We start from the raw sequence: 20,835 nt of genomic DNA on the forward strand, positions 1-20,835 counted from the left end.
CCTCCTTCGCAGCCTGGGAGCTGCAAAAGTTGGTGGTGATCAGCCCTGGAGTTTCATAGGCATCTCTACCCCGCTCCCAGACTGGGAGGAAAGGCAGGAGTGGTTTGGCCACTACATTGCTAAGAAAGGCAGTGTGGTGTAGTGGGTAGAGTGCCAGACCATGACCTGGGAGAGCAGGATTCAAACACCCACTTGGCCATGATGTATCATAAAAAAACCCCTATATATCACAGGGTTGCCATGAGGATAACATTGGGAGAAGTAGGTACACCACCTTGTGCTCCTTGCCAAAAAGGTGGGATATAAATACTGAGTCATGATCACTGTTCCTCTAGCTGACAGGTGATGGCTTCGCAGGACTTTGGACAATGAGTCTTTTTGAGCCAGACTTGGAGAGGATGGGAATTGAACCCGCGACTGCTCCACCACCGAGTTGTAACTACCAGCCACGCCCTGCAATCTGCTCCTTGCCAAAGGAAAGAACATTTGGTATTGCCTGAACTAAGCCACTGAGATTTCGCAATTCCACCATTCATTCCCACATGGCTCTTTCACCAGATGCAGCCCTGACAGTCAGCACATGTCTGGCAAAATTAAAATAACAGCAGGGATGGGGACGGAGGAGAAGAACGCATGTCGACCCTTTGGGGATGTGTAAGGTCCCTCTAGAACCTCGGTACCACAGGGCTAAGAAGGAGAAACCTGAATAACCCAAAAGTTGTCACAAGTCCTCTGTGTGGAGACCATGCGCAGGCTGCCCCTTGCTCACTGCAGGAGAGGATTCTCATGTGCTTGCAGCTGCCCCCATACACTCTCTTCCAACGTGGGAATCATTAATGAGAATCTGTCCTACGATTCTATCTGATTACAGTGGTAAGGTAAAGTAAAGGGACCCCTGACCATTAGGTCCAGTCGTGGATGACTCCGGGGTTGCGGCGCTCATCTCGCTTTACTGGCTGAGGGAGCCGGTGTACAGCTTCCGTGTCATGTGGCCAGCATGACTAAGCCGCTTCTGGCGAACCAGAGCAGAGCACGGAAACACCGTTTACCTTCCCGCTGGAGTGGTACCTATTTATCTACTTGCACTTTGACGTGCTTTTGAACTGCTAGGTTGGCAGGGACCGAGCAACGGGAGCTCACTCCATCACGGGGATTCGAACCGCTGACCTTCTGATCAGCAAGTCCTAGGCTCTGTGGTTTAACCCACCCGCATCCAAATACAGTGGTACCTCGGGTTAAGTACTTAATTCGTTCCGGAGGTCCGTGCTTAACCTGAAACTGTTCTTAACCTGAAGCACCACTTTAGCTAATGGGGCCTCCTGCTGCTGCCGCACCGCTGGAGCCCGATTTCTGTTCTCATCCTGAAGCCAAGTTCTTAACCTGAAGCACTATTTCTGGGTTAGCGGAGTCTGTAACCTGAAGCGTCTGTAACCCGAGGTGCCACTGTATATTTCCTGCATTGCCTGGGGTCGGACTAAATGACCCTTGGGGGTCCCTTCCCAACTCTAGAATCCTATCAAGTGACTGGGGTCAAGGAGCTCCAGGGGGTGCCCATGCCATTCTCCGCCGCCTCATTCATTCCACCCTCCCAACACCCCCGCGAAGGAGGTCGGGCGGCGAGGCCCAAGGCCGCACCCGGGGAGCTTCGCAGTCCAGCTGAAGGGTCTCGCTTGACCCCCTAACCGCCCCCACCCCTCCGGCTTCCGAAGAGAAGAAGAGACCCCGGAAGGCCGGCGTGGAAGCTGCACGAAGGAGCCCCCCAACCGGCTCTGCCCATCTTGCAGCCCGGGCACGTGAGAACCGGCAAACACGTGGCAGCCGCTCGCTCGCTCCCTTCGGCGTTGCTGCCCGGCGGGGAGCAGTAGCGGTGAGTTCCGCAGGCGCCCGGCCAGAGGGGAGGGGGGGCTTCCATAGCCGGCCCTGTGAGGGGAAAGGCAGGAAGGCCGGGAGGGAGGAGGAGGCCCCTCCGGCGCCTGAGAGGAAGGGCGGCTCCCGCGTGCAGCCCGGAGAAGGAGCCCGGGGAAGGGAGAGGGGTCCCCCAAAGGTCATCCAGCCGGTCCCCCGCCGCCCCCTCAGCGCGCCCACCTTGTACTTGTCGAAGCCGGCCAGCTGCTCGGCGCTCACGTACTCGTAGCCGCCCATGGCGGAGGCTGCCGGGGAGAGAGAGAGAGAGAGAGACGCGCCTCGCCGCCGTGACAGGCGCCGCCGGGCAGCTCCCTCACAAGCTCCCTCACAGCGCGCGCGCGCCCGCCTTGGCGAAGGAGCGCCGCGGCCCGCCCTCGCCGGCTTCCGTACCTCGCCCCGCCTCCGCGACAGATCAGCCCACCCGTGACGTCAGCGAGGCGCTCCCCGCCCTCCCCCTGCGGCTCCTCGCTCAGGAGACGCCATCTTGGGAGAGGCGACGGACGCCGCCGCCGCCTCTGGGCACGTGACGGCGACGCGAGATCGGCCCGCCCGTGACGTCAGCAAGGCGCTGCCTTCCCTCCCTCCGCGCCTCCTCGCTCAGGAGACGCCATCTTGGGAGAGGCAACGGACGACGACGCCTCTGGGCACGTGACGGCGTCGCGAGATAGGCCCTCGTGACGTCAGCAAGGCGCTCCCTTCCCTCCCTCCGCGGCTCCTCGCTCAGGAGAAGCCATCTTGGGAGAGGCAACTGACGACGACGCCTCTGGGCACGTGACGGCGACGCGAGAGCGGCCCGCCCGTGACGTCTCCGAGGCACCTCCCTCCCCCGTTGCCGGCATAGGCGGCACCCTCTGACGCGCGCGATCCCCCGGCGCCCAATTGGTAGCGAGCCCTGTCACTCTTGGCTTTGGGGTCCAATAGGGGTCCTTTAATTTCTCCCGCTGCCCGCCTTCCCTATTGATTGATTGATGGGCGGCTCCCGCCCACCCACTCTGCCTGGAAGCTTCTGATTGGGCGGGAGAAAGCTACGGAGGGCTGCAGGCGCCGGATTGGAGGCTGCGGGCGGCTGTTCTTTACTTGCGCCCGCCTCCCTGCCTCCGTCATTCCGCCGCCCGCTGCCCTAAGCGCCATTCCTGTCTCCGCCGGAAGGGGCGCTCTCCTTCCGTTTCTGCCCAGGCTCCGCGCTCCTCTGCCCTCCGCTGCCCTCTTTCCTCTGCTGCGGCGCTTCTGGATGAAATGCCAGGGAATTTTCTTTTTTTTAAATGATATTTATTGAAATTTTACAGACAATAACAGGTTACAAAATTAAAAATAAGAAATAAAAAAGAATAACCATAATAAAAGAAAAAGAGATACAAAAATACAAAGACAAAATACATAAAAAGTAAAAATAAATAAAATAAAAAGAAATCAATATTTTCATGTCTTATATTTCATTTACTTGTTTCCTGACCTCCTCACACCCCCCTTTTTTGTATTCCAGTTCACATGGTTAATTCAGCAAATCCTTACCCTCTATCATTTTTATTTACTCAATATCTTAACCTATTATAAACTATATATTTTCAACCATTGTCAATCCGTATTTACATATTCTTGTTAATCTTTTTACCAATACTGCTTATTTTCAATCCAACATCCCTTTAACATTCATTAATTTTACAGTATTTCTGCAAGTAGTCTTTAAATGAAATACCAGGGAATTTGCCCCGCATCGCCATCAGCATCCTGCCAGCCTTTAGGAACACGCAGGCCTCCCCGGCGTCTCCTGCCCCGAGTACTGGGTTTTAATCTGTGTCTTTTTCCAATCTGATGGCTTTGTGGCACGCTTTGATTGGCGCTGCTTCTCCTGTACAGTATTGCAATGCTTTAGAGCAGTATTTCCCAAGCTTGGGTCTCCAGCTGTTTTTGCAGTACAACTCCCATCATCCCTAGCTAGCAAGACGAGTGTTCAGGGATGATGGGAATTGCAGTCCCATAACAGCTCCCTGCTGATTTAACTTATATGCAGAATTCATCATGCGAAAGGCTGGGCTGGACGAATCCCAAGCCGGAATTAAGATTGCCGGAAGAAATATCAACAACCTCAGATACGCAGATGACACAACCTTGATGGCAGAAAGTGAGGAGGAATTAAAGAACCTTTTAATGAGGGTGAAAGAGGAGAGCGCAAAATATGGTCTGAAGCTCAACATCAAAAAAACGAAGATCAGGGCCACCAGTCCCATCACCTCCTGGCAAATAGATGGGGAAGAAATGGAGGCAGTGAGAGATTTTACTTTCTTGGGCTCCATGATCAGTGCAGATGGGGACAGCAGCCACGAAATTAAAGGACGCCTGCTTCTTGGGAGAAAAGCCATGACAAACCTAGACAGCATCTTAAAAAGCAGAGACATCACCTTGCCGACAAAGGTCCGCATAGTTCAAGCTCTGGTTTTCCCAGTAGTGATGTATGGAAGTGAGAGCTGGACCATCAAGAAGGCTGATCTCCAGAAGAATGGATGCTTTTGAATTCTGGTGCTGGAGGAGACTCTTGAGAGTCCCATGGACTGCAAGAAGATCAAACCTCTCCATTCTGAAGGAAATCAGCCCTGAGTGCTCACTGGAAGGACAGATCCTGAAGCTGAGGCTCCAAGACTTTGGCCACCTCATGAGAAGAGAAGACTCCCTGGAAAAGACCCTGATGTTGGGAAAGATGGAGGGCACAAGGAGAAGGGGATGACAGAGGATGAGATGGTGGGACAGTGTTCTTGAAGCTACGAACATGAGTTTGACCAAAGTGCGGGAGGCGGTGGAATGGGAAAACCAGAGCTTTAACTATACGGACCTTTGTTGGCAAGGTGATGTCTCTGCTTTTTAACATGCTGTCTAGGCTTGTCACTGCTTTTCTCCCAAGAAGCAGGCGTCTTTTAATTTTGTGGCTGCTGTCACCATCTGCAGTGATCATGGAGCCCAAGAAAGTAAAATCTCTCACTGCCTCCATTTCTTCCCCTTCTATTTGCCAGGAGGTGATGGGACCAGTGGCCATGATCTTCTTTTTTTGATGTTGAGCTTCAGACCATATTTTTGCCCATTTGCTCTCCAAACTGCTAGGACCACAGATTGCTTAATCACCATAATTCCTCTTTCCTTCATGTCTGCTCCCCATTTGTGATAGTTTTGCCTAGCCTATGCTAACCTGGGAAACCCATAGCTTTGACTATACAGACCTTTGTCGGCAAGGTGATGTCTCTGCTTTTTAAGATGCTGTCTAGGTTTGTCATTGCTGTTCTCCCAAGAAGCAGGCGTCTTTTAATTTCGTGACTGCAGTGATCATGGAGCCCAGGAAAGTAAAATCTCTCACTGCCTCCATTTCTTCCCCTTCCATTTGCCAGGGGAATTCTATTTAACTTAATTTATGTACAGTACGAACACAAGTGAACAGCGAAGAACCTGCACGAGCAAAGCTGAGACCCAACGATAAAGCATCTGTTACTGGAATTTTTATCAAGATTGCGGGGTGTCACTCCCTCCCCTCCAGCACACAACAGACACCCCCCCCCTTGCAAATGCCCCCACCAAACTCTTTGTCCCCCAATTCTTTCCCATCTCTGGCTCCTCCCTTGGCCCCGCCCCTGCCCCGCCCCCTTCCTGAGCCTCGCCGGCCACCGTCGCCGCCTCTCGCTCCCGCCAAGATTCAAACGGAGGCAGCTGCGCAGGGACTGGGCGGTGTCCGGCTCTCCCAGGTGGGGGGAAGATCGAAGGAGGCGCGCGGGGGGGGGGCGGGGGTCGCAGAGGGAGGGGGCGTCGGGCGACACCCCCCTTCAAAACGCACGAACAAATAAAGGAAGGAAAGCGGGGAAAAGCGACCCCAGGACGTCGCCCCCCAAGTTCCCAAGGAAGGGGGGGTGATGATGGGGGGGGTCCTTGGATTGTGCAGGGCCTTGGGGGGCTCGCAAGCCCTGTCCCCCCCAGCTCCTGCCCTAACTGTCCCCCCATCCTCCCCTAATTGCCCCCCCAGATCCTCCCCTAATTGCCCCCCCAGATCCTCCCCTGTCCCCCCATCCTCCCCTAATTGCACCACCAGATCCTCCCCTGTCCCCCCATCCTCCCCTAATTGCCCCCCCAGATCCTCCCCTGTCCCCCCATCCTCCCCTAACTGTCCCCCCCCATCCTCCCCTGTTTCCTCCCAAACCTCCGCCGCAGCTTTTTATTTTGGGGGTTGCAAAGGACCCTGGCTGGGGGGGGGGCAGTTCATTTAGGGATTTCCTCCCAGTCCCTGTGGAAATTAGAAACCTAGAAGAGGTGCCCTCCCCGGGATGTGGCACTTCGGGGGGGGGGTTCGTAGGATTGGGGGGTCATGGTGGTCATGTATGGGGAAGTGGGGTGCAGTGGGTTTGCACGAGCCCCAGTCCCTACCATATAAAGGTAAAGGGACCCCTGACCATTAGGTCCAGTCGTGGCAGACTCTGGGGTTGCGGTGCTCATCTCGCTTTATTGGCCGAGGGAGCCGGCGTACAGCTTGGCGAACCAGAGCAGCGCATGGAAACTCCGTTTACCTTCCCGCCGGATCAGTACCTATTTATCTACCTGCACTTTGACATGCTTTCGAACTGCTAGGTTGGCAGGAGCAGGGACCGAGCAACGGGAGCTCACCCCGTCGCGGGGATTCGAACCTCCGACCTTCTGATCTGCAAGTCCTAGGCTCTGTGGTTTAACCCACAGTGCCACCTGCGTCCCATAGCTGTCAACTTTTACCTTTTCTTGCGAGGAATCCTATTTGGAATGCGGGAATTTCCCTTTGAAAAAGGGAAACGTTGACAGCTATGGTCCCTACACACCCACAGCCCGAATGCTCCCCGAACTCCCCCCTTTATTTTTATGATTGAAAGTTGTTTAAAACTGCTTTTAACGTGGGGTTTTAAGTGCCCTACCCATCCTGGGAACTTAAGAGTTGAACGGTGGGTAGATAATGGCGATAATAATAACTGTGGGGGGAGCAATTGTGACTTTAAGAACTCTTCTTTCTCTCCCAACAGAATAATTCTCAGCTATGGATGCAGAAACTGCTTTCAAGACCCCTAGCAAGCCACCTGTGGGAAAGAGATCAGGTGAGGCTGTGCTTTGTCAACGGGTGTTAGGGAGTGTTACAGGCAAAATTGGGTGCTCGTTTGAACTATAAATGTTTCCCTCTATAATAAATAACAAGAGGAAAGATTTTTTTTTTAAAAAAAAGCTTTATAAAAAGATGATCCAAAAAGAACTCCCTTAAGAGAAACAAGACTTTTTGCCTGAAGACAGTCTTTAAAAGAATCTTTAAGCATCTTTATAGATGTTTCCCTCTGTGTTACAGATGGGGAATCTGTGGCCCAGAATCTCTGAGCACTGGCCACATAATAATAATAATAATAATAATAATAATAATAATAATAATAATAATAATAATAATAGTAGTTTATTATTTATACCCTGTCCATCTGGCTGGGTTTCCCCAGCCGCTCTGGGCAGCTTCCAACTGAATATTAAAAATACAATACAGCATCAGACATTAAAAACTTCCCTAAACAGGGCCGCCTTCAGTTGTCTTTTAAAAGTAAAATACAGTGGTACCTCGGGTTACAGACGCTTCAGGTTACAGACTCTGCAAACCCAGAAATAGTACCTCAGGTTAAGAACTTTGCTTCAGGATGAGAACAGAAATCACGGCAGCAGGAGGCCCCATTAGCTAAAGTGGTGCTTCAGGTTAAGAACAGTTTCAGGTTAAGAACAGACCTCCAAAACGAATTAAGTTCTTAACCTGAGCTACCACTGTAGTTGTTTATTGTCTTGACATCTGGTGGGAGGGTATTCCACAGGGCAGGCGCCACCACCGAGAAGGCCCTCTGCCTGGTTCCCTGTAACTTGGCTTCTTGCAGAAGGCCCTCGGCGCTGGACCTCAGCGTCCGGGCAGAACGATGGGGGTGGAGACGCTCCTTCAGGTATACTGGACCAAGGCTGTTGGCGTGGATTCATGGGCTTTGGCATCCAACCACATCTTGAGGGCTACAGAGCCCCCATCCCTGCTGTAGCTAAATCTCCCTGGCAGAAGCAGATGAGAGGTTTCTGTTTTGCTCCCACTGCTTTTCTCCTCCAGGGCAGTGAGTGAATGGTCTCTAAATATTGGGACTACAGGTCCCATCATGCTTCACCATTGGCCATAGTGGGTGGGGCAGGTGGAGGCTGAAGTGGAGACCATTTGAGGGCACAGGTTTGGGGAAAGCTGGTTAGAAGGATTCAAATGGAGTCTTGCCATACCCTGCTCTCTTTGAAAAACTTGTAGCAGGAGGGGGTTTGCCATCCTTAAGAAGGGGAAGAAAGTCTCAGGTGTGTTACTCTTCCGTTGTGTATGGAAAACACATGGGGTGGCGATCTTTCTATTTCAAAAAAATTTTTTTGTTTTGTTTTCACAACATTATAAACAAACAAACAAACAAACAAACAAACACATAAGACAATCATAAATCATAGCCTTATTAAAAATTACACTTATTAACATTGTTAAGTGACTTCCTCGCATCCCCTTGGTTGAATTTCATTGCATATCCTTTTAACGGTTTTCCAAATCACAGTTGTTATAAAATTTAACTTAAACATTAAAACCCTTAAATCTTCACATTATGAAATTAAGCATATTAATTCATCACTTAACATAAATAAAATTCTAAGCCAATTAAGTATCTGCAAGCTCTTTTCAGTTAATTTAACTTAACATATTTAACTAAGTAATCATTAAATTTAATCCACTCTTCCTGATACTCCTCCTCTTTCTGGTCGCGGACTCTTCCGGTTAGGTCGGGTAGCTCTGAAAAATCCATCATCTTCATCTGCCATTCTTCTATCGTTGGTAATTCTTGGGTTTTCTACTTTTTACATGGGGTGGCGATCTTTCTTGCATGTCTAATAACAAAAGCAACATCTCTGTTTTTGGAAATACAGGGCAGAGTGGCTCTTCACCCTCAATAGCTATTCCGGCCTCTCCCTTCATGCAGAAGCTTGGCTATGGAACTGGAGTCAATGTTTATCTTATGAAAAGGTAAGTTGTCTTAAAGGATGGTGGGGACTTCAAGCAGCAAGACTGATATTGCCAAGTGGAGTGGATTTATGCTGCTGGGGGCTGGGAAAGAATATGTATTTATTAAATGTGTTATCTTGCCCCTTCCTCCCTAAGGAGCCCAGGGCACATTGGAGTTAAAATCTCAAAATAAAACAAGTGCAATTAAAAAAATAAAACAATTGCTTCTAGAAACAGATACTCTCAAGGGTAGTACCCGTATTTTTCGCTCCATAACACGCACCCGACCATAACACACACATAGTTTTTAGAGGAGGAAAACAAGAAAAAAAATATTCTAAACGAAACAGAGGATGTTTGATTTTTGTGCTTCATGCTGTGGCCACAGACATATGTGATTTGACAGTGAGTTTGGGGTAGCCCAAATCAAAAATCCTGAGGATCCATGTGGAGCCATGCTTTGTAACCATGTTTTTGTGCCATTTTGGCCCCATGAAACGGGATGTGTGATTTTTTTGGTGCAGGCTGTAGCCATGGACATGCTATGTGATCTGATGGTGAATTTGGGGTGACCCAGTGCAAAAATCCTGAGGATCCATGTGGATCTGTGCTTTGTAACCACGTTTTAAGTGGGGAGGGAAGGAAAAGCACTCAAGGGACAAGGAGCATGCGTGGGGTGGGTGGAGAAGGATGCTGTTAATAATGAAGAAGAGGGGTATAAGGGGAGAAGGCTCCTCTCCTCTCCCACTTTGCTCCTTTAAAGCAAGCAGGCTCTGCCTTTCTCCCTCCTCCCCGCTCATCCCCGGCTTAGCGAGCTGAAAAACTTTGCTGCTATGTAGCCAGCTGAGTGGGGAGGAGAGAGGGACAGAGAGCCTGCTTGCTTTAAAGGAGCCAACCGGACAGGAGCCGCTTACACTCGTGTAAGCGGCTCCTCTCCTCTCCCACTTTGCTCCTTTAAAGAATCAGGCTCTCTGTCCCTCTCTCCTCCCCACTCAGCGGCTCTTCTCCCGCTTTGCTGTTTCAAAACGAGCCACGGAGGAGGGAAGGATGGGGAATCATGGATCCTCTGCTCACGACTGCAGCAGATCCCCCCGCCACCCGCAGGCATTCCCTCCATAACACGCACAGACATTTCCCCTTACTTTCTAGGAGGAAAAAAGTGAGTGTTGTGGTGCAAAAAATACGGTAATTTAAAGGCTGCCAGGAATATTTGGTTTAGTAAAGCACCTGCCAGATTTGGGGTAGAGAAGGTGGTCTCCCCTGGGTCAGTATGCCTATTTGGGTGAGTTGTCTTTCCCTGTGGCTCAGATGGTGGAAACACTTAACTGCTGCGCAGGCTAATTCATATGGCATCTCCTGGTGGTTCTTAATATGTACTTACAATGTACTTGCAATCTGGATTGACTGAGGATCTGAAAGGATTTCTGGACTGAGGGTGTATTTAGAGACATACTATAGTAAAATTAATTCTGGATTTGTCAGAGCACCTGATCTAGGGTTGGGGTAAGAGAAATATGTGCTGTTTCCTCCTAAATGCCATAATAATATGGCCTTTGATTAAAACTGATTCAATCTGCTACGTCGGCCGTCCTCAGAGCAGGAAGAAAACACATGTTCCTGTGATCCAAGAAATCTGGTTTGCCCAGATCCCTTTCTCTGATTTCCATAGTTTGCTTCCAGGTCTCCCAAAGGTATCTCTTGCTCTCCCTGGGCTGTGAAGAAGATCAATCTCAAATGTGACGCCAGCCGGAGAAGTACATATCAGCAAAGGCTGAATGAAGAAGCCAAGATTCTAAAAACCCTTCAGCACCCAAACATTGTGGGTAAGCTTTGAATGGGGGGAAATGCGGAGTCCTCATTCAGACCTATTAGCCAGAGGCGGGATAATAATAATAATAATAATAATAATAATAATAATAATAATAATAATATTTATTATTTATACCCCACCTATCTGGCTGGGCTTCCCCAGCCACTCTGGGCAGCTTCCCAAAAAATATTAAAATACTGTAATACATCAAACATTAAAAGCTTCCCTAAACAGGGATGCCTTCAGATGTCTTCTAAAAGTCTAGTAGTTGTTCTCTTTGACATCTGGTGGGAGGGCGTTCCACAGGGTGGGTGCCACCACCGAGAAGGCCCTCTGCCTGGTTCCCTGTAACTTGGCTTCTCTCAGTGAGGGAACCGCCAGAAGGCCCTCAGAGCTGGACCTCAGTGTCCGGGCTGAATGATGGGGGTGGAGACGCTCCTTCAGGTCTACTGGGCCTTTGAGGCTGTTTAGGGCTTTCAAGGTCAGCACCAACACTTTGAATTGTGCTCGGAAACGTACTGGGAGCCAATGTAGGTCTTTCAAGACCGGTGTTATGTGGTCTCGGCGGCCACTCCCAGTCACCAGTCTAGCTGCCGTGTTCTGAGTTAGTTGTAGTTTCTGGGTCACCTTCAAAGGGTTTTCCCAGGCTGATATTTGCTTATGTGCAGACATGCCGGAGCCTGCAGCCTCATATGGGCCAGCCATAACTGGCATTAAAGAGTACGGTCCACTGTTCTGTCCCATGGGAATGTAGCAGTGGGCAGGGTTGGCGGTGGTAGACCAGCTGTGGACTGCCAGGCTATGGCATGTTGAAGAAGCCTGCCTTTAAGCCCATGAGGACAGGGCCGGCTCTGTTGCTGCCAATGGGATTAAATTATTCAGGGGTGTCCAAACAGCTTTTGTTCCCTAGCTGTAAAATGTGAATAGGGAACCTGCCACAACTAGTGGCTGGGAATTGCAAAGCACCCTACCAACTTGCCTGTCTATTGAAGTGATCTTTGGATGCTCTTCCACGTTCTCTGCCATGAGTTAAGATGGGTGATGAGCTGAGAGCCTTCTTGATGGTGGTGCCCCGTTTTTCTCCCTAGGGAGGCATAAAGGTAAAGGGACCCCTGACCATTTGGTCCAGTCGTGGCTGACTCTGGGGTTGCGACGCTCATCTCGCTTTATTGGCCGAGGGAGCCGGCGTACAGCTTCTGGGTCATGTGGCCAGCATGACTAAGCCGCTTCTGGTGAACCAGAGCAGCGCACGGAAATGCCGTTTACCTTCCTGCCGGAGTGGTACCTATTTATCTACTTGCACTCTGACATGCTTTTGAACTGCTAGGTTGGCAGGAGCAGGGACCGAGCAACGGGAGCTCACCCCGTCACAGGGATTCGATCTGCCGACCTTCTGATCGGCAAGTCCTAGGCTCTCTGGTTTAACCCACAGCGGCACCCGCATCCTAGCACCACCCGTGTCCTAGGGAGGCATATGTAGTTGCAAAATTTTTATCATTATTATTTTATTTTATTTTATCCTTATTTTTATCCAAGGTGTACTTTTAATACCATTACGGTTGTACCTAGGTTGGTACTTGTACGTTTTGGCTCCTGAATGCTGAAAACCTGGAAGTAAGTATTCCAGTTTTGAAGCGTTCTTTGGAATGCGGACGTCCAACGCGACTTCCGCAGCTTCCAATTGAGTGCAGGAAGCTCCTGCAGCCAATTGGAAGCTGTGCCTTGGTTTTCGAACGTTTTTGGAAGTCAAACAGACTTCCGGAATGGATTACATTCGAGAACCAAGGTACGACTGTATTATAAATATGTGTTATCTTTTATCTTGTTTTGAAATAGCGCTAGAAGCCTCATCAATAAAATAGGAATATGTGAACATGGGGGAAATTGTGTGACAAGGATAAAACCTGGGAATAACTGCAATGTGGGCTGGTATTAAATGGAGATAGCTTTTCTGGCCCATAAACAAATGGCTGTGCGCTTGTCTTTGAAGGCTACCGTGCGTTTGCAGAAGCTAAAGATGGGAGCATGTGCCTGGCCATGGAATACGGAGGAGAAAAGTCTCTCAATGACCTAATTGAAGAAAGGAACACGAAACATCTGGGGCCCTTTCCAGCTGCCACCATCCTGAAAGTTGCCTTGCACATGGCAAGGGGCCTGAAGGTAGGTCTCTGGAGGCTGGCGTGTGATGCTGTAGCGACCGGAGAGTCATTGGTCTCGAGAAAACTAGCTTGGCTAAAAGGCTTCTCTGGTTCTGAAGCAAAGGGAAGAGTCTCTCTCAGAGGGAAGTGACTGAGGTTGGAGGGTCAGGGATAAGAGGTCCCAAGGGACTTTGGGAGACAAATAAAGGTCTAGTTCAGTGTTTCCCAAACTTTTTTGGGCAACGGCACACCTGTTTACTGAAAAAAAATCTCGCGGCACACCACCATTAAAGCCCCGCCCCGTGACGTCAGCGCACAGCGTCACGCCGGGAGGGACGCACGAAAGTGAAAGTTTTTCCCCTCCCCCTTGCCGGGGAACCTCCAAGCTTTGGGGGTGGGAGGAGGAAGCAGAGCGAGGGACTGAGGGACGGCGGCAACTGAGGCGGCGGCGGCTGTTGTGGTGGTGGCAGCGATAGCGGGCGGAGGAGGGGGCGGCGGCGGGGCTTGAGGAGCCGTCGCCGGGAGTTGCTGCTGCTGTTGTTGCTGCTGCTGCCCGGACATGCCGGCCTCCTCCTCCTCCGCTGTCTCGCGCTCCTCCCTTTTGCACGCGCTGCCCCGCCGCTCGGCACCACCACCGCGGAGCCGCCCCCGGCTCGACGCGGATCCTCGCCGTCGCCGCCTCTCACCGCCCGACTCGCCCGCCTCCCTCCCACGGCACACCAGCCAATGTCTCACGGCACAGTAGTGTGCCGCGGAACAACGGTTGGGAAACACTGGGCTAGTTCACAGCAGGAGCAGCAAGCTGTGAAGGGGGCAAACAGGGAATTTGGACTGGGGAAGACTGGTTCACGGTTGGAAAGCCCCTTAGAATGCAGAGTAGTGATCATCCAAATGTCATAGACCAAATGGAGCAAACAGCACGCAGACCTAGTGGTGGGAGGAAAAAATCCTTAAATAAGAGACACGGAGGAATGATTAATGGACTTCAATGTCTGTACACTAATGCGCAAAGCATGGGAAATAAACAAGATGAGCTTGAGCTCTTGGTACAGCAAACTAAATATGACATAATAGGCATCACTGAAACCTGGTGGGATAAGTCCCACGATTGGAATGTAATAATGGGGGGATACAATCTATTTCAGAGAAACAGACCAGACAAGAAAGGAGGAGGAGTGGCGTTATATGTCAGGGATGTGTATACCTGTGAAGAGATCCAAGATTTAGAACCTCAAAGCCAAAGTGAGAGCATTTGGGTCAAAATTAAGGGAGAGAAGAATAACAGAGACCTCATTGTGGGAGTTTACTATAGATCCCCAAGCCAAACGGAGGACATAGATGATGCCTTCCTGGAACAGATGGCCAAGCATGCAAAAGGAAGGGAGATAGTAGTAATGGGGGACTTCAATTACCCGGATATTTGTTGGACGTCAAACTCAGCCAAGAGCTTAAGGTCAAACAGATTCCTCACTGGCCTTGCAGACAACTTCATTGTCCAGAAAGTGGGAGAAGCAACAAGAGGAACAGCCATTTTAGATCTGGTCCTAACCAATGTTGATGACCTGGTTAGTGGGGTAGAAGTGGAAGGATCATTAGGCGCGAGTGATCATGCTCTTCTGAAGTTTACTATACAGCGGAAAGGAGCAGCCAAGCATACTAGGACTCAATTTCTTGACTTTAAGAAAGCCGACTTCATAAAACTTAGGGAAGTGCTGGGTGAGATCCCATGGACAACAATACTAAAAGGAAAGGGAGTTCATGATGGCTGGGAGTTTGTTAAGAGGGAGATACTAAAAGCACAACGTCAGGCAATACCAATGAGACGGAAACATGGAAGGTGCCTAAAGAAGCCAGGGTGGCTATCTAAAGAACTTTTAACTGAGTTAAGATTAAAAAAGGATGTGTACAAAAAATGGAAAAGGGGGGAAACCACCAAAGAGGAATCCAAACAAATAGCCAGCACGTGTAGACACAAAGTCAGAAAAGCTAAAGCACAGAATGAACTCAGGCTTGCTAGAGAGGTTAAAAACAACAAAAAAGGCTTTTATGGGTATGTTCGTAGCAAAAGGAAGAACAAAGAAACAATGGGGTCACTCAGAGGAGAAGATGGTGAAATGCAAACAGGGGACACAGAAAGGGCTGAACTCCTCAATGCCTTCTTTGCCTCAGTCTTCTCCGATAAAGAAAACAATGCCCGACCTGAAGAATTTGGAGCAAATGATTCAGCAAAGGAAACACAGCCCAGAATAACTAAGGAGATAGTACAAGAATACTTGTCTAGTTTAGATGTATTCAAGTCTCCAGGGCCAGATGAACTGCATCCAAGATGTTACTTCTGGGTTTCGCTGCTAACGCATGCACAGACGCTCAAAATGACGTCATGCGCGGGAGCGGCAAATCACAACTCGCAGATGTGGGTTGCGTTCGCTTCAGGATGTGAACGGGGCTCCAGAACGGATCCCGTTCGCATCCAGAGGTACCACTGTAGTTGTTTATTTCCTTGATATCTGATGGGAGGGTGTTCCACAGGGTGGGTGCCACTACTGAGAAGGCCTGGTTCCCTGTAACTTGGCTTCTCGCAGTGAGGGAACCGCCAGAAGGCCCTCATAGCTGGACCTCAGTGTCTGGGCAGAATGATGGGGGTGGAGACGCTTCTTCAGGTATACTGGGCCGAGGCCATTTAGGGCTTTAAAGGTCAGCACCAACACTTTGAATTGTGCTCAGAAACATATAACGCACGGAAGTGATGTGACCCCTATTTACAAAGAGCGGCAAGGAACCAGGGCAGGAATTTCAGGAGGACAGTTGAGTAGGGATGACTCGACAGAAGGAGGGGAATTTGGCAGAGGTGTCCTGAGGAAGTCAGTGAATCATAGAATCATAGAATCATAGAGTTGGAAGAGACCACAAGGGCCATCGAGTCCAACCCCCTGCCAAGCAGGAAACACCATCAGAGCACTCCTGACATATGGTTGTCAAGCCTCTGCTTAAAGACCTCCAAAGTAGGAGACTCCACCACACTCCTTGGCAGCAAATTCCACTGTCGAACAGCTCTCACTGTCAGGAAGTTCTTCCTAATGTTTAGGTGGAATCTTCTTTCTTGTAGTTTGGATCCATTGCTCCGTGTCCGCTTCTCCGGAGCAGCAGAAAACAACCTTTCTCCCTCCTCTATGTGACATCCTTTTATATATTTGAACATGGCTATCATATAACCCCTTAACCTCCTCTTCTCCAGGCTAAACATGCCCAGCTCCCTTAGCCGTTCCTCATAAGGCATCGTTTCCAGGCCTTTGACCATTTTGGTTGCCCTCCTCTGGACACGTTCCAGTTTGTCAGTGTCCTCCTTGAATTGTGGTGCCCAGAACTGGACACAGTACTCCAGGGGTGGTCTGACCAGAGCAGAATACAGTGGCACTATTACTTCCCTTGATCTAGATGCTATACTCCTATTGATGCAGCCCAGAATTGCATTGGCTTTTTTAGCTGCCGCGTCACACTGTTGGCTCATGTCAAGTTTGTGGTCAACCAAGACTCCAAAACTCCAGTGGGGGGTTTACAGTTAGCTAGGTGAGTTATCTGGCTTGTCACCTTATGTTGGTCACATGCCTTTTTAACATTTCTGTCTCTTGGCAATGCTGGCACCATCGCAAGCTGCTTTAACTCACTGAAATCACTTACTGACGCGATTTGTCTCCTTTGAAGGTACCACATTGCAGGATTTTAAATTGGGGTGTCTACCAGCATCTACTTTGCTTAAAGATGAGGCCTTTCCAAGATGTGTGGGTCCAAGGATCCTGAGTGAATTAGGGCAGGATCCCTAATAGCGGGGGGGCCTTGAATCTCTACTCTTTGCCTTAACAGTGCTTGGCACTTGAGGTGAAAACTTGAGAGGCATTTTCTGAAGAGAGACTTGCATTAAAGCCCACACCTGCCTTGAAATTATCTTTCGGTTCTGATTCCCTTTGGTAGCAAGGCACTCTATTTATATTCAAAATCCTTTATTAGGCATAACACACCACTCATTAACAAACATCATATACAGACTGTATAAAATACGGGCTCAACGAACACAATTTATCCTAGTCCTATTCTTAACTCCAAGAAATGAATCGATGTACAAAGATAATACAACACAGCAACATCACCTACCATTAAAAACCACTAAGTCTCTTTATCATGGCCCATTCTTTCTTCATGGACAGCACTTAAAAATTCAGCCGCTATTAATGTAATTTGATCATCGCTGTCCGCCAGCAGGTCCTGAACAGTTGGTTGTGTAAAAATCTGTCTATTAAATTTTAGGGCCTCAAATAATTGTTTTCTGGCATAACTGCCGAAATCACAGGAAAAGAATATATGCTCTAGAGTATCGGGTTCCTGTTTTCTGCATTTGCAGAGATGCTCTAATTCTGGGATAGCTAAGTATCTTCCTCTGACCACCATCGAGGGAAACATGTTGAATCTGGCCAACATAAACAGCCTACACGATTCATGTTTCTTCAAATTTGTCATGTATCCCTTTTGGAAATCTCTACACAAAGGGAGATTTAAGTGGATAGGAGAGCAGGTGCTGTGCTTTGCAACCTCAAGCATGGAGAGAACACTTTTTTCTGTGAGAGTCTTTCTGATAATTTCCCATGTATCTTTGGGATCAGAGATTTCAAAGTCAGTTAGAGTGAGCCCTATCGAATCCAGTTTTCTCTTACAAATCAATGATAGATTGTAGATTGCACTATCACTCAAAAGATCGTAAAGTAGAGAATTAAAGTAGCAAGGCACTCATCCCAACCTCTGCCTTTCAGTATCTACACAACGACAAGAACTTGCTGCACGGTGACATCAAATCTTCCAATGTTGTCATTAAAGGTGATTTTGAGTCAATAAAGATCTGCGACGTGGGCGTTTCACTGCCTCTGGATGAGAATATGATGGGTATGTGTGGCATCTTTTAATGTCCTACGGCTGCTGTCTCAATGGCCAAGTCCTCTTTGCTGCATCTTCCCTTCTGCTTTCTGCCCCTGGATCTCTGTGTCTGCCTTTGCTCTGCTTTACTCCTGGCAACTGGGAGGTGTGCACCAGGTCATGAGGATGGCTCTTGATATCTTGATTTGGATTTTCTGTTTCCATGCAGTGAGTGACCCAGAAGCTCATTATATTGGCACAGAGCCCTGGAAGCCCAAGGAAGCTCTGGAGGGAGATGGGCCCATCACCGACAAGGCTGACATCTTTGCATTTGGGCTTACACTCTGGGAAATGATGACTCTCTCGATACCTCATCTTAACCTGGAGGAAGAAGATGAAGGTGTGTTTGTGCTTCCTTTTGGTCCAGCCGAGTGCAGACTGTGGGATGTGAAACACAAGAGCAGTCAAGTACAACATTCCTAGAGTGTACATGTTTACACATGGGGAGGAATGTTTGTCCAGCCAGCAGGTAAACTTCCTGTTTCCTTCTGGGCTGGGACAGACTTCCTCTACATGTGACTAGAGGTGGGTGTGGCCTCACCTGTGCAGGTAATGCTAAAAGCACTGGGCAGGGCAGCCATCTACCTCTCTCTCACTACTTTCATCGAAGAAGCAACATCTACTGAGTGAAAGATGCCCTCTTGGCTCCCAGCCAAGAGAGGACAAAGGGACTATCTTCCTATAAGATAGATTCCAAGTGTATGTTATTTCATTAAGCTTAAGTCTGCCTTCTGGGATCTGATTGTGAACAGAATGTGAGTAAACTCTTTTCATACTTTTGTAAAAGACTGTGTCGTCTCTTATATTTTATGAGGGAATAAGGGGAAATTACCAGAATAGTTATCATAGAGGCTTTAGCGAGCCTGAGCAAACGCTGCCGTTGCAAACTTAAAATAAAGGGGAATGTTTTACTCTGCTGAAATTGGGAAACTTGTTAACACAAGTTGGATAAGGATATAATCAGACAATATATCCTCTCCTGAACATTCCCACACAGACTTGCTCATGAAGCTGGCTTTCTGTTGGGCCAAACTTTCTATGGTCTTGGGGAACAGGCTCTGGCCTAGGGACTTTTGAGCATTATTTTACAGCCTAATACTTTAAAGATTTACCGTATTTTTCGCTCCATAAGAAGCACCTGACCATAAGACACACCTAGTTTTTAGAGGAGGAAAACAAGAAAAAAAAATATTCTGAATGAAACAGTGGATGTATGATTTTTGTGGTTCATGCTGTGGCCACAGACATATGTGATTTGACAGTGAGTTTGGGGTAGCCCAAATCAAAAATCCTGAAAATCCATGTGGATCCATGCTTTGTAACCATGTTTTTGCGCCATTTTGGCCCCATGAAACAGGGGATTTTTTTGGTGCAGGCTGTAGCCATGGACATGCTATGTGATCTGATGTTGAATTTGGGGTGACCCAATGCAAAATTCCTGAGGATCCATGTGCTTTTACCTCCCCCCTCCCAGGCAGCCTCCTTTATCACTAGTGTCCCTTATCTCCCTCCTGATCGCTTGCCGATCAGCTGCTCAGCGGCTTCGTTTCAACACCCCCTTCCCTCTTTCTTAAAAAAATTAAAAGCACGATCTGCTTTTCGCCCCTGGGCAGTTCGGCTCAAGGGACCACACATTCGCTCCATAAGACGCACAGACATTTCCCCTTACTTTTTAGGAGGAAAAAAGTGCGTCTTATGGAGCGAAAAATACGGTAATACAACTTTTACTCAGTTGTACTTATTTAACACTTCCAGGGGATAAGAGAAATACTTTTGTGTGTGTAAAACAGTCTGCTTGAGTTTTGCATTTTAAAAAGATCCTCAACTGATTTAATTTTGTGCCTTTCCTAGAGCATGCTCCTTCTATCCCCTTTCCCTCCTCCTTCGATACCAGCATAGCAACCGTGAGGGCCCTTATTTCATCTGGTGACTGGCTTGCTCAGGCCTGTTTGTCATGTCTCTGTAGAGTCTTCTTTTGATGAAGATGACTTTGATGAAGACGCTTATTACGCTGCCCTTGGGACTCGGCCACCACTCAACATGGAAGAGTTGGATTCTTCCTATCAAAAGGTCATTGAGCTGTTTTCTCTCTGCACTATGGAGGAGCCGGAAAAGCGCCCTGCAGCGGCACATATCGTGGATGTTTTGGAGGCGGAAGGATCCATACAATAAGTGCCCTCTTCTACAACCCTGCGCTACTATGGCAACTTCATTTTCTTTCAGAAGTTTCTTTTATTGCTTTCTGTGTAGTGTTCATACATGGGGATATGGATTTTTAGTTTCCCATAGTTTTATATTAGAACGGGGGGCTTTTAACAAGGTTTCATTTCAAGCTATTTAGACACCGACTGTAAATATTCCGTATTCCACAAAGTTGTGTCTTAAGTGACACACACACACACACACACCGCAGCCTTGTAGTTAGTTTTTCAGTATTGTAAATATAAAGCAACATGGTCAGGTCTTTCAATTCCCTTCCCTGCTCCTCCTCTTGTCCTGGTTGTGTTTGCGTTGTTCATTTTGATCTTGACTTGTACTTTTCTCTTACGAGTAAATATCAGAACATTTGTGGCTGTTGAAATAAAACCTTTCAAACTTGTCAGTTTGGCACAAAAACTGGTTTATTTTCTTGTTTAGAAAATGCCTGTTTCCTCTGGCTGTTTGGCAGTGAGGTGATGTTCCTTGTATCTGATGTATCTGAAGAAGTGTGCATGCACACGAAAGCTCATACCAGTAACAAACTTAGTTGGTCTCTAAGGTGCTACTGGAAGGTATTTTTTTTTATTTTGTGATGTTCCTTGGTTATCTTTTGGCTTTGCACCACCCACGCACCTGCATTCTCATTCTTGTGGCTGCTGGTTTTAAACTGGGCTCTCCTGTCCGATGTAAAGTCAGGTCCCTCTGTGTTCAACTACCATATTTTTCACCCTATAGGACGCACCGGCCCATAGGACGCACCTAAATTTTTTTTGGGGGGGGGGGGAATAAAG

General features: G+C 48.6%; 2 protein-coding genes across 2 annotated transcripts in view; one reads left to right on the plus strand and one right to left on the minus strand.

Annotated features, from left to right (window-relative positions):
• The window catches only part of SELENOI (selenoprotein I), a 54,859-nt gene extending 52,593 nt beyond the window's left edge, over window positions 1–2,266 (minus strand). Inside the window, exon 1 of the mRNA XM_082217800.1 lies at window positions 2,086–2,266. Within this exon, the coding sequence (XP_082073926.1) occupies window positions 2,086–2,142 (57 nt within the window). The 5' untranslated portion in view covers window positions 2,143–2,266. The remainder of the gene's footprint in view (window positions 1–2,085) is intronic.
• Window positions 2,267–5,513: 3,247 nt separating this feature from the next.
• PBK (PDZ binding kinase) lies at window positions 5,514–20,447 on the plus strand. The gene is made up of 8 exons (XM_082217868.1): window positions 5,514–5,630; window positions 6,924–6,995; window positions 8,860–8,956; window positions 10,616–10,758; window positions 12,736–12,905; window positions 17,686–17,815; window positions 18,015–18,185; window positions 19,812–20,447. The coding sequence occupies exons 2-8, from the start codon at window positions 6,938–6,940 to the stop codon at window positions 20,015–20,017; spliced, it is 975 nt and encodes a 324-aa protein (XP_082073994.1). The 5' UTR covers window positions 5,514–5,630; window positions 6,924–6,937; the 3' UTR covers window positions 20,018–20,447.
• The last annotated feature ends 388 nt before the right edge of the window (window positions 20,448–20,835 follow it).

Source organism: Podarcis vaucheri, assembly GCF_965113315.1.
Source record: "Podarcis vaucheri genome assembly, chromosome: 3".
In the NCBI taxonomy this organism is placed as follows: domain Eukaryota; kingdom Metazoa; phylum Chordata; class Lepidosauria; order Squamata; family Lacertidae; genus Podarcis; species Podarcis vaucheri.